Source organism: Panthera leo, chromosome C1 (genome assembly GCF_018350215.1).
Source record: "Panthera leo isolate Ple1 chromosome C1, P.leo_Ple1_pat1.1, whole genome shotgun sequence".
Classification (NCBI taxonomy): Eukaryota; Metazoa; Chordata; class Mammalia; order Carnivora; family Felidae; genus Panthera; species Panthera leo.
In genome coordinates this window covers 43,616,104-43,628,250 of record NC_056686.1, presented here as the reverse complement: position 1 = coordinate 43,628,250, position 12,147 = coordinate 43,616,104, and the positions used below count along the sequence as shown (strand labels likewise).

The 12,147-nt window shown below is 53.6% G+C and overlaps 1 protein-coding gene across 10 annotated transcripts in view; it reads left to right on the top strand.

Moving 5' to 3' along the window:
- Window positions 1-12,147, top strand: part of SSBP3 (single stranded DNA binding protein 3) — a 162,072-nt gene that overhangs the window by 98,105 nt on the left and 51,820 nt on the right. The window contains exon 1 of one of the 10 annotated variants that reach the window (XM_042951512.1): window positions 6,515-6,615. The exons of the other annotated variants lie outside the window; for them this stretch is intronic. Within the exon in view, the coding sequence (XP_042807446.1) occupies window positions 6,595-6,615 (21 nt within the window). The 5' untranslated portion in view covers window positions 6,515-6,594. Of the gene's footprint in view, window positions 1-6,514; window positions 6,616-12,147 lie in introns of those variants that run through there. 10 annotated transcript variants of the gene reach the window in all.

Sequence of the window (12,147 nt, the reverse complement as noted above, 5' to 3'; positions counted from 1 at the left end):
TGGGCACTGCTGGCTTTCTTCATGGGCTTCAGGGAGCTTCTGTAGGTAAAGCAGACTTGTGGGAAGCCAGCATTACTTTTACCTCCTCTTTGGAATAGAAGGGTGTGGCCTTTCACTCCTGTTGGCATTCCTCAGTGTCTACGAGGAGCCCCACTGTCGAATGGATGCTTTGGAGAGAAGGGTTGGGGAAGGCAGGGAGAGCAGCCACAGCCTCAGCCTCTTAAGAGGCCACATTCTAGCTTAGAATCAAAATTTCACACATGTGGAACAATTAGAGAAAAATAACAGATGGCGTCTGATCAGATGTCACTGCTCTGTGAAGCTGTCCCAGACTGCCCCACCCTCTGGCAGAAAATAATCCTTCCTTTCTTTGAGATCCTGGAGCCCCGTGCAGGCCTGTGTGATGCTGTGCATTGCATTGGTTTATAATTGGTCGTTTGTGCCATTAATTGTGCAACAGCAAATGTTTGTTGAGTGCCTCCACGTGCCAGGTCCTGTCCTTGGTCCTTCCTTCTGTCCTTGTCGAGCACCTGCTCAGGATAGTTCTAGCCGATAGTCCCCACTTGGGGTTTCCAGGTTGGCCTGTGTATTTCCTTATGCTGGTCTCCTGAGCCCCCAAGCCGGCGCCTCCGGGGCTGCTTCTAGACCTTTCGAATGCCCCTCTTTCTTGGATGTTCGGTCCCAATAGCACTCTCTTGAGTTGGGTCTTCCTGTGAGGCTTTTGGCTGATCTGGAGGAGTCTGTGAAGACGCAGGCTAGCCACCAGTTTGGCGCTGCTAATGAGCTATGTGATACTAACACTCTCTCATCCTCCTTGGGCCTTTGTTGTTTTTTTTTTTATTTAAAAACAAAAACAATAACAGCAACTGGGATTGGATTGAATGATGTCTCTGGTATTGGTTCTGAGACTTGAAACTTCTTTTGCAAATTGTGTGGGCCTGGAAATGCCTTTGGTGTGCTGGACCCTTAGCTGAGCTGGGCCAGATGTCTTCTGGGAGTTTGCCTTCTGGGATCTCACAGTTTAGTGGGAAAGAGGGACATAGGCATAAGCAGATGCTTCCGATGCTGCAAGGGACCCAACCCCGTTGCTGGGTCCCAAGAGAGGGCTCTACCCAGAGGGCTTCCTGGATGCAGTGACATTTTCCGTGGATCCCACAATGAAAAAAGGGGTAGAAATTGGTGACTGAAAGGGAAGTGTGAAGAGAGCATTGTAGGGAAAAGAAGAGTCTGTAAGCCCTTGGAAGCGAATGTGGGTGGAGCTGGAACTGAGAAGGGCCTGCCCAGCCAAGCTGGTGTGCAGCCGGTAGCCACCAGGCCACTGAGCTTGTCAGTGGCTGGTTAGGTCAGTTTGGGGAGAGGAGTAGGGACGAGGGGAGGGCTAGAGCAAGTGCTCCAGGCCCGTGGACCCGAGTCTAGATGGAGAGTGGGGTGGATGGGACTGGGGCATTGCATGGCAGCTGAGAAGTCGGCCTGGCCCATGAGAGCTGGCATGATTGGAGGGTTGCCCCCACGCCCTTGACCCTCAGACGTTTTCCTAATAATTTGCTGCCCTCGTGCCCTAGAGGGTGGGCTTAGGGGTGATTGTAAGCAGCTTAGATTTGCTGAGGGCATTTAAAAAAAAAAAAAAAGCCACCTCTATCCAGATTATCCAAAGAATGAAAGCGTGGTGGAATAAGAGGCACCCTGGCCAGGTTCTGGGCATGTCTGTGTCCTACTGTGGGCCTTTGTTCCCCCTTTGGTGAAAAGGCAGGGGGCGGGGGAGACACTGGACCAATGCCTGAGGTGCGCTAGCCCACCCCCGTGACTGCCGCCTTTGTTTCCAGGGGGTTGAGGATCACACGGGGCAGGGTGGCTTCATTCTTGGCAGGTGGAGTGGAAAATGCCAGTGTCTTAAAGCGAGTCCCAAAGGGGGTGGGGATGGGTGTGTATTTGTACTTGGCTGGGCGTGTCCCCAAACATCTCCCTTGGACAGGGTATCTATCTGTTCTAGCCTGGCTTGGAACCTGCACAGAGTCCCTTCCCTTCTAAAATGTTATCTTCCCTATTAAATATTAATAATCAACCGCTTTCAGTGGGATTAAACCCCCAGCATATTCTGGGTGGTTGTTGCCAGTGTGCGTGTCTCCATGCCTGTCCTTGACCCAGAGTGGCACCTTGAGCAGAGCAGAGAAGGAGAGAGGGAGGGAGAGTTTGTTTTTGCTACTTTGGAGCCATGGCAGAATTTCTTATACTGCCAAGTTATTTTCTTGGTGTGTATTTAGATAGAGGAGATGATCGAGAAGTGGATGACGTATATTTGCACAGGGATGTTTGTACACGTTGACCATGGCGTTGTCGGGGCCAATGTCCAGGAGCTGGCTACTGTCTCAGCCCTCCTCACACACTTGTCAAGGAAGGACTTGGGGTACCTTCTCTCAAAGGGCGGGGGGAAAGGGTGGGTGGCAGGACAGATCTTCTCTTCCAAAGGCACAGAGCATAGCTGCTTGGACCCCAAACCAGCCCCCTCTTCCCATCGTGAATGGGAGGGGAGGCAGCTGTGAGTCCTGCACTCTGCACTCTGTCCGTCTCGGGCCAGGGGCCTTGGTCCAGAGTGGTCCTCTCGGGTCTCCCCAGACCTAATCAGCTTACCGTGGGCAGGGCAGTGCTCTTCTGTTATTAAATGCAGAGCTGTGGTCTGCATGATGTGGGCAGCTTTAATGAGATTAGAAAGCTTAACCGAGAGGCCAATTACATCTGGGCCTGTACCTGTTTGGGCGGCTGTCTAAGCCCCGACCTGCATCCGGAAGCTTCCTGCAGGCCTCCTGGGAGCCTGGCTGGGGAGGGTGAGGGGCAGAAGAGGCCTGCCCATCTGTCTAGTCATCGCTGGACCTGGGGTCTATTTACCCTGGCCAGGGCAGAGGCAGAGCCCGGGAGGAATCCGCTGGAACATCTGATCCAGGAGCTCCTGAAAGCTGGATGCCTGCTGCCTGGGGGGAGGGTGGGCAGCTGGGTGGTTGTAGAGCCCCCAGAGGCTTTTGATGTGCAGCCAGGTTTGGGGACCAGGAGTGGAATTTGTCCCCTTTGTTTTTATAGGTGAGGGGAAGGGACTCGGAGCCGGGGCCTGACTCCTAGTACAGGCCCTTTGTTACTGTAGCTTCCTCCTTTCTTCCCACCGCTTTGATTGTCTGGGAGCAGGGGTGCTGTTGCCTTTCTGGTCACACCAGGTTTTGCGTTTGTTTCTTCATTTGTGCTTCACATTTTGCGTGAGGTAGGCCAGGCTGGCAGTGGCAACTTCTCATCGTATAGATGGTCAAGTTAAGGTCGAAGAGACCCACCTCACGCAGGTGCCAGAACCTGAGGGGCTGGTTGCAGGGTTAGTGTCTTTTCTTGCCATGACTGAGGTCTTCTGTCTGGTTCCCACTGGGGCGCGCTCTGGTGGAGAGTGTAGGTCTGTGATGACTGGACCCAGCCAGGAAGAATTGTGACCTTGTGAAGACACTTCACCATCGTGATCTTCACTGGCAAAAGGGTCAGGTGTGAAGCACAAGAGTGGGGTTAGCATCTCCAGGTTGTTGGGAGGATTGGCCTTCCCCATGCCTACCTCCAATGGTGGCTTGTTCCCTTTGCTGGGACACATAGGCTGGCAAGTGTCAGTTCCCTTTCCTGGGACACATGGGCCGGCAAGTGTCAGGGGATGAGATTGGGACCGCTCTGAGGCTCTACAGGTGAGGACTGCCCGGCTGGTCCCTCTGGGCGAGGCCTTCCTCCGTGGAGAGTGGAGAAAAGGCAGAGCGGAGGGTTTAGGAGTGTCCATTCAACAGTTACTTACCGCGTAGCTGAAAGATACAGGCCAGGTGGAGTTCTAGGGGAGGCAGCAGAAACTTCACTTTCGCAGACTCTCTGAAGCAAGGCTTATTATCCTACTTTTCTACATGAGACTGCCAAGGTACAGCCGTCTTGGGAGACCCAGGTCCCAGACCGATTCCTGCCCTTGACCCAGGTCTGTGAGCTGGAGGCCGCATCTACAACAGAGGGACCGCAGGATCCCCTCCTCTTCTGAGGTTCTAGATTCAAAGTTTCTGAAGCCCTGTGGATTACCCAAATCTAATTAAAAACTTCTATCTTCAGTGGAGAAGACCCAGGCCAGGGACTTAAATGAAATTAGACAAAATAGAAGAAAAACAGACAGCTTTAGACACGTTTGCAGCAGAGAGGGGTGCTTGGTCATCCATCAAAGATAGTTTTGCCATGTCTCTGTGACTCACGAGTTTCAAGGTAGGATAGAACCAAGATTCAAATTCAAGCCTTTTTCAAGGTTTCCTTGTTTCTCTCCTGCAGTGATTGCTTGAGGAGAAAAACAGAGAAACACTGGAAGATAAGGCCCCTCTTTGTCCTTTTTGATATTTGGGCTTATGAAAGTTTGTTCTGTTCTTTAAAGTTTCATCTTTATAAAGGAGAAAAATAAGAAAGAAATTACCCAGAAGAGCCAAGGCCTAGCTTTGTCCAAAAAGCTCTTTCATAGTCCTCAGTCATGCGATAGTTATTGATTAGGCATAGTAAATATGTGGATTCTGTTCTTTGGAACCAACAGTCCTGAAGGGAGATAGCTTTTGTCCTTACGATAAGGCCATGTAGAAGATACTGGAAGAGTCACAGGTAGAGTTTCACATGGGCTTGGAAGACAGAAAAAATCCTGCCCAGTGCCCAGGGTGGCCCAAGGGGCAGGTGGAGGGACTGACATGGTGGCAGGGAGTTGTGGGCATTCTGGGTGGAGGGGATGGTCTGTGCAAAGGCTGGGGGCCAGAGAGGCTGAAGCTTGGGCACAAGAAAAGAGGGAGGTTGGAGTGGGGGGAAGAGAGGGAGACTAACATGAGATCATGGCCCTTTATTATCTCCTTATTTGCTGTAAGTCTCATGCCAACCCCAGCAGACGTATTGTCTTGTATTGGGGGAGCTTCTTGAGTCAGGGGGAAGTGCCTGCCGCTCTGAGTTAGCCGGGGAGCTGGGGAGCTGGAGCCCTCATGCCACTGCTCTCTGTACTTTACCACAGCAGTCCTTGGTTAGGAGTTCATTGTCATTGAACGTTCCATTGGATGCCTTGCGAGACAGTTGCAGGTGGAAACTGGTATCTTCCAATATTGAGTTCTAGCTCATGAACCTACTCTACCTATAGGTAGATAAATGGAAGGTCATAGGGAGCTTGTCTGGGAGAGAAAGTGTCCCTAGGAGTGGAGGACCTGAGATCTGGTTGGTAAGCGGCTGGAGCCATTCCCAGGGCATGGTAAGCACAGGGAGGGAGCAGAACAGGGGTACAACCAGAGGTCCCTGTGGGCTCGGAGAGCCTGGCGTCTGCCCTCGTTCTCCTCTCTGCCCTTCTCAAGTTCTCATTTCATGTTAAGTGAGGGACTGAATCAGGGAGGAGGAGGACGCATTCCTCCTGAGTGAGCTCAGGGCTTGCTCTGTGGCTCGTCTCTGATGGCAGGAACCGTGTCTTTTAGAAACCTGTGGTTTGGAGGGTTCGGCTGCGACGGGCATCCTCAGATTGGCAGAGGATTCCTGTCTGTGGGACACGGAGAACGACGTCTCAGGTTGGGATCTCTGCCTTGCTGTCCTCCTTGGTCTCTGGACTAGGCCCAGGAGGGGCTCTTCCCACCTTTGCTGTCCCTAAGCCCCAAAGGCAGGTTCTCTCAACCCTGTCAAGAAGCCTGTGGAAAAAGTGGCTTCTTGGTCAGTGGAGCAGACATCTGTCTTCAGTGAGGTGGAGGACCAGGGCATCCAGCCTATCTGAGAATAACCAACAGGCTTTGCTTTGGAGGTGCAAGGGAGGCTTGGCTGAGAGGGCTGATAGAAGCAGCCAGATCTTAGCAACTCATTAAGACTACTCGAATCCACTCACTGCACCCAGCCTAATGGGCCCAGTCTCCACTTCTTCCAAAGTAGGAACAGCGATGGGAATTTAGCTCCCTGAGGCAACCCTGCTCTCTGTCATTGCCCCACAACTACCAGTGCTTTGCCCAGATGTTAGCTTTAGCTAATTCATAGCTGTCTTGGGAGGGAGAGGTATAAAGACGATTCCATTTTAATGACCTGACCAGTACCTCTATGAGAAGTGGCCTGCCCAAGTCGTTTGCCAGCAAGGACCAAGCAACACCAGCACCCAGGTTTTCTGAATACCCAAAGCTTGGGTTTTACAGCCAGAGGGAACAGTGTGTCCTAAAACTAGCCTGGGTGTGGTGGTGGTGGTGGTGTATGTGTTGTTAACGTTGTTGTTTAGAGGGGACAGAATAGTTGTATGGACGTAGCCAAATGGTAAGTACGTGACTGAGTTAGCTAGTCCTAGAATTTTACTTGTAGACATGGTGACTATTCTTGAAAAGCAGGATTTCTGCAAGGACTTTATTCATCCAAAAAATATTTACTGAGCCAGCACCTTCTCTGTGCTATGTACACCCTTCCTGCCCCTGTCCCTGGGAAGACAGCTGGCTCCTTGAATAAGGAATTAACAGTCCAATGTGACAAGTGCTGCGATGAAGAACACATAGAGGACGAAGAGGTATCACCCACGGAGAGAGCGCGGAGGAGTGTTCCAGAGGGGTGGACCGGCCTGTGTAGAGGATGCTTGGGCATGTTCATCAAGTAAACATGGGTGAAAGGAGGGCTTTTGTTAGCTGGAGTACTAAATATGTGCATGTAATAATAGGTTATTCTTTCTCCATGGGACTAAAAGCGTCTCATCTGTTGGACCTGGATGAACGTCTCTATAAAGACCTTCCTTTGTGCTTCAATGCCATATGGAGTAGGGGACGGACCACCTCTATGGGAAATCCTGGGTCTGTTTCAGAAGCCACATTTGGGTCGGAGTTCTCAGTAGATAAACTCTCCCTATCCCCCAGAAGCCTTTGACCAGTTAGGTCATCACTGGTCCTTCCAGGCCAGGCTCCTGGCCCCACCCCATTAGCAGGTTTCCCCACTAGGATCCCAAAGGATACGTGTTCTCGGATGCTCTGGGTGGGGCGATACTAGCAAGAAAGCCCTGTCTTGTACCCCTGCTAGACACTCAGGAAATATCTGTAGATGTCTTTGTCGGGGAGCTCCGAAGAGGCCGCCCTGCCTTGCGCCATAACACTCCCTGGTCCTCGGCAGGCCACAGACCTAGGTGTGGGGGCTGGGGCTGTGTCAGGGACTGAAGCAGGTCAGCTCTTGGTATACACCTGATCTACCTCTTCGGCCCCCCTACGTCACTCTTGAAGCAAAGTAAACAGTCCCCTGTGGGGGCCTCTGAAGGCTTGCTGGGGCGGGCTCTGCCCCGCAGTGCCACTGAGCAGGGTGGGGGTGTGATGTGGCTTTGAGGGGCTGATTCCTGTAATCACGGAGCTTGAGTCAACCAGACTGGCTGTGTTTGGTTCCTTGGGGACACAGGATATCAGAGCTGTTACCTTTCCTGCTTTAGGGACACAGACACACACACAGAATCTGTGAACCGGTGACCCTATAAACCCTCCTGTTGGAAGTGTTAACATTTCTGTAAAATGACCGTTCTAGTTTCCTCACCTCAACACCGCTCCCTCATGTTTGCTCACGACCCCAGGAATTGGGAGCAGGGCAGGATGAGAGTTCCTTCTCTCTGGGCTGATCTAGTGCAGCAACGTTCATCGCATACCACTGGATACCTGGCCTGGTCCTAGGAAGCCTTCCTGGGCCTGCTGCATTTAGGCCGGGGCTTGAGGGGCAGGTGGGGCGGCAGGGGAAGCCAGGGGACAGCTGGCTCCCAGCAGGAGGACCGTTCTACAGCAGAAAGGGGGCGCTGGGCCATGTGGCCTCTGTTGCCAGCATGGCCGAGCCATCAGCATCTCACGGGCCGGCACCACTGGGGCGGTAGAAGGACCTGAGTCCTGCAGTTTCCCTCTCCTCTTTGGGTCCTCCGGACTCACCCACCTTAACTTTGTCAGTTTATAAATGAGACACCTGGGGCTCCGAGACAGGGCTGCCCTGCCTCTTGTTCACCCAGCTAGTTTTTGTCGAGGTCATTGTTGAGGTTGAGCTGTATCAGCCAAAGAGTGTGGTAGAGGGGAGGAAAGGTGGACTTTGAAGTCAGGTGGACCTGGGTTGGAATCCCAGGATTCGAACTGCTCCCTGGCCTGCTGTGTAAGTACAGCAGGTCAGCTCTCTGAACTTGTTTTCTCCTCCAGCACAGGGACCGTAATGCCACCTACCTCCTAGAACTGTCGAGAGGGTCAGAGATAATCCTGAAGGGCCAGGCATCGGGAGGCACCTGTTACCGTCAGCTGTTGCTGTTCCCTCAGTCTTGCGGGCACTGCAGGGAGGGAGGGAGTGTGGCTGGAGCATGTCACCTCCAGAGGAGTAGAGCCCTGGCTTCCCCTGTGCCCTGGAGGGCTGAGACGAAGGCCCAGCCGTTGCCAGCCAGCACCCACTGGTTAGGGGCCAGTGTAGGATTCTCTCCCCCTTGTTCCCAGTTGCCGGTGATCGTGCCTGGCAGGCTTCTGGGAGCCAGCTGCCAGGGGCCTCTGGACAAGGTTCTCGGCCTTCTACGTCTTTGGCATCACCAGCGCCTGAGCAGGAGGCAGCCTGGCACCTGGATTTCAGGCAGGAGAGCCAGCTGTGCTGTCCCCCCTCCGACAGCTGTGTGTGGAGGGGTGCCCGAGTGGACAGTGGCAGACTCTCTAAGTGCCCAGCTTCTCGTGGTGGTGTTTGGTCCAATTTCCTTTGAGTTGTGACCTACATCTTTCTTTATTTGCTAAACCCTCTGAGCAGGCAGCAGTAATAAATCAATTAATGACTCCGATGAATCGTTTAATGGCTGACAAAATAACACTGAAGCCAACAGCTTGCATCTCTCCAGCAGTAGCAGAGGATGCTGGTTGACTGGGGTGGGGGACGGGACAGAGACTGTTAGCTAAATTAGCGCAATTAGTGCATGCTTTAAAGGCTTAGGTGGCATCTGCTCAGCTCTGAGCCCGTGCGCCAGCCGTGCAAACCACAGTGGTGGGCTACTCAGTGGTTTCCCTCCTGGCCCCTTCCTGTATACACCCTTCCCAGCCAAGTGTCAGCTTCTCTGGACTTGATACAGGGGACCCCAGTGAACTTTGCAGATTGCACAGTCGTCCTGTCACAGCAGAGGAGGAGCCGAGGGCAAGTGACTCTGTCCCCACTAAATTCGGTGCCAGCTGAACAAAGGGTGGGCTCCCGTTTCTGAGAGGTGTTCTGAGGGTCATGCCTTTAATGATTTCTTTTAAACCTAAAAGTTTCTAGAAGCAGGCGATTTTTTTTTTTTTTTTTTTTTTTTTTTTGTTCCCTGCACACCTCAGTCCTGGCAGGATTAAGTTGTCATTGGAACTGAGCGTGTGTGTGGGTCCACGCCAGGGAATTTTCCGCTTTGCAGAGGCAACTGCCAGTGTTCTTGTTAAGGAGCTGTCACTGGCCTACTATGACATGTTTGCGGTTGTAAGTAGCTCCTTTAAGACTGTGTGTGGAGGGGGGGAGGGGGTGGGGCACGGCTCATGGTGTAAACTGGGGCCGCGAAGCTCATCTCTCTTTAAGAAGAAACTCGGCGCTGTGCAAATAGCGTGCTGTTGATCCACTCTGTGCTGTTCATTTGCGGGGGCACCTCTAGCCCTTAATCTCCCTTGTCTTGCGTGTACACGCCTAGGCACCCGTGCCCTGTGCCGTGCGGCCCAGCCAGGGAGGTGTTTGCACATGGAGGAGGGTGCCCTGGCTGGCCTCCACGGTGTAACCAGGTATTAATTATGTGGGGCTCCACCTCATACACAAACGGTACCCTTTGATCCAATTCCCAGAAGAAGCTGGGTGCTCCCTGGGATGCATGGGCAAGGCCCAGTGGGATGGTGGCCGTGGCCTTCTCAGCACAGGGAAGGAAGCCAGTTCTCCTTTTGGAAATGTTCTGACTGGCGTGCCTTTGTTTCGTTCTTAAAAAATGAAATCAGATTTTTCTAACGTGGGGTAGGGTGAGGCCACTCTCCAGAAGAGTGGCTTCTGTTGAGTGGTAGACGTTGTCTCCCGACACTCCTGACTCCCTTTCCTTCCGTGTGCTCTGCGTTCATGGATTCATGGAAACTAAACATGTCTGTTGTCTGCCTGGTGCTGTGTCTCCGGCTCAGGGGCTTCTGTTTGCGGAGCACCTGTCTCAGGCTGAACCCATTGCCTGAGAGTCATGTTTAAAGTTCCCCACACCTCTGCAGAGGATGGAGGGCTCCTTCCTTTACAGATGACTGGGCTCTGAAAGGTAAAGCAGGGTGCCCAGTACCTCGACTCCTGGAGAGTGGAAGGGCTGGGCCTTGAACCGGACCTCTCTGTTCCCGGGGGGGCCGTCTTGAAGCATCTGCTTCAAAACAGAGACCAGAGAAGCCATGATGTGGCTGAGAACAGGCCCTGGTTTTAGCACATCTGGCTTGACTTCCAGTTCTGCCCATCCGAGCTGTGTGACCCTGGTCAGATCCCTTGACATCCTCATCTGGAGTCCCTACTGGGTTGTTGGGGGCCCCCGGGGGAGAAACTGGTAAGCTTTGCCCAGCGTAGCCCGGTGAGCTCAGCCAGCAGGTGAGCTCAGCCAGCAGCGGCAGCCTTCTCAGCCCTGGTGGGCGGCTGACTTCCCTCCTGCGGAAGAGCCCCCTGTTGAGGAGGGGAAGTGAGTAAGCCCCAGGCCCCCCTCCCCCCAACCCCACCCCAGAAACCGGGCTGGCATGGAGCTCTGAGAAGGTGGAGGCCTGGCAGGCTCTGCACTCTGAAGGAGAGGCTGTTGTCAGAGGCCTGCCTCCCCGGGAGGCTTGAGATGACAGCACTAATCTCTCACCCCGTATCACCACCCGCATCTTCGAGTCCTGCCGTCCTTTAAGGCCCTGGCTTGAGTGCCACCTCTTCCATAAAGCCTCCCTGATCCCCCTAATCCCTGCCTCGCAGCACCCGCCCGGAGCACCTTCCCACACCCCTCAGTTCTCTGTCACCGCGGCTCATTTCATCCTCCAGACCTTGAGGGCAGGGCCGCGCGCTGTCATCTGCCGCCCTGGCGGGCACGGCGCGTCCCAACGGCCCCAGGAGCCAGTGTTTGCTGAGTGCGTCTGACGTGTGTAAAGCACTCGTAACCTGTTTAAGCTCCCACCTACCTTGTTTCTCCTTCTCTTCTCAGGGTAATTTGCCACTCACATCCAGCAGAGTCTTCAGCGAGTTCGTGCGATCCTGCACAGACACACGCACACACGCACCACCACCACACCCCTTGCTGAAGGCCAGGCTAGTCACCTGTTTGCTGGAAGGAGCAGGGTTAAGTCCGTCTGCTTAGGGAGAAGAGCAGAACATACGGATGATCCCAAACGCAGAGAACCGCACTGTGCTGCCCTCACGTTTGTGATGATCTGTCTGTTGTTTCTTTCCACAAGCGTCAAAGAGCACACAGAACTCTCCCTGGGAAATGCAGGGTTGGTGGGGAGACCCAGTTTCTGGGTTTCTGGACCCAAGATTGGGGAGTGGAGGGACAGAGAGACTAAAGTTAGAGCCACTCATGATAATGTGCTTCTCTGCGCCTCCGTTTCCTTACTGGTAAACAGAAACGACCTCTTCCGCAGGGATGTGAGGAGTCAGGCCCGCCCCTCCCCTCTCCTGATCTGTGGGGTCAGGATGAAAGGCAACTGCTTCTTTCCACACCCCCCTCTCTGCATCCCTGCGTTTGCTCCCTCCCCCAGGGGACTTGGGAAGAAGCGCTGGTGTCAGGACGGCCCTCACTTGGGCCTGATGGCCTGGCTGTGGCAAGTTGGGGCTTTTTCTGCCTACACATGACCTTGTTTTTCAGTTTGCTCTGCTGAGAGCTTGGTGTGATGCCCACTGTATCATTGAAACCACAGGACCTCAGCCGCCTCATTTGGAGCTGAGCAGAGAGAGGCCAGGGGCAGGAAGGCTTGCCCAAGGCATACAGCAGGTGATTTGCAGCCAGAGCGGGAACCCTGGTCCCGAGACGCTCACCCCAGGGCTCTTCTGTCATAATAATCCCCAGGACACACCGGGCAGTGGTAGTTAATGGGGTTCTTCCCTTTCACAGAGGGGAAACTGAGGTTGAGACCATCAGCATGGCTCTGAGTTGGCAGAGCAGAGATCAAGCCCACATATTTGGATCCGTGGTGCACTCTTGCTGTGTCCCAA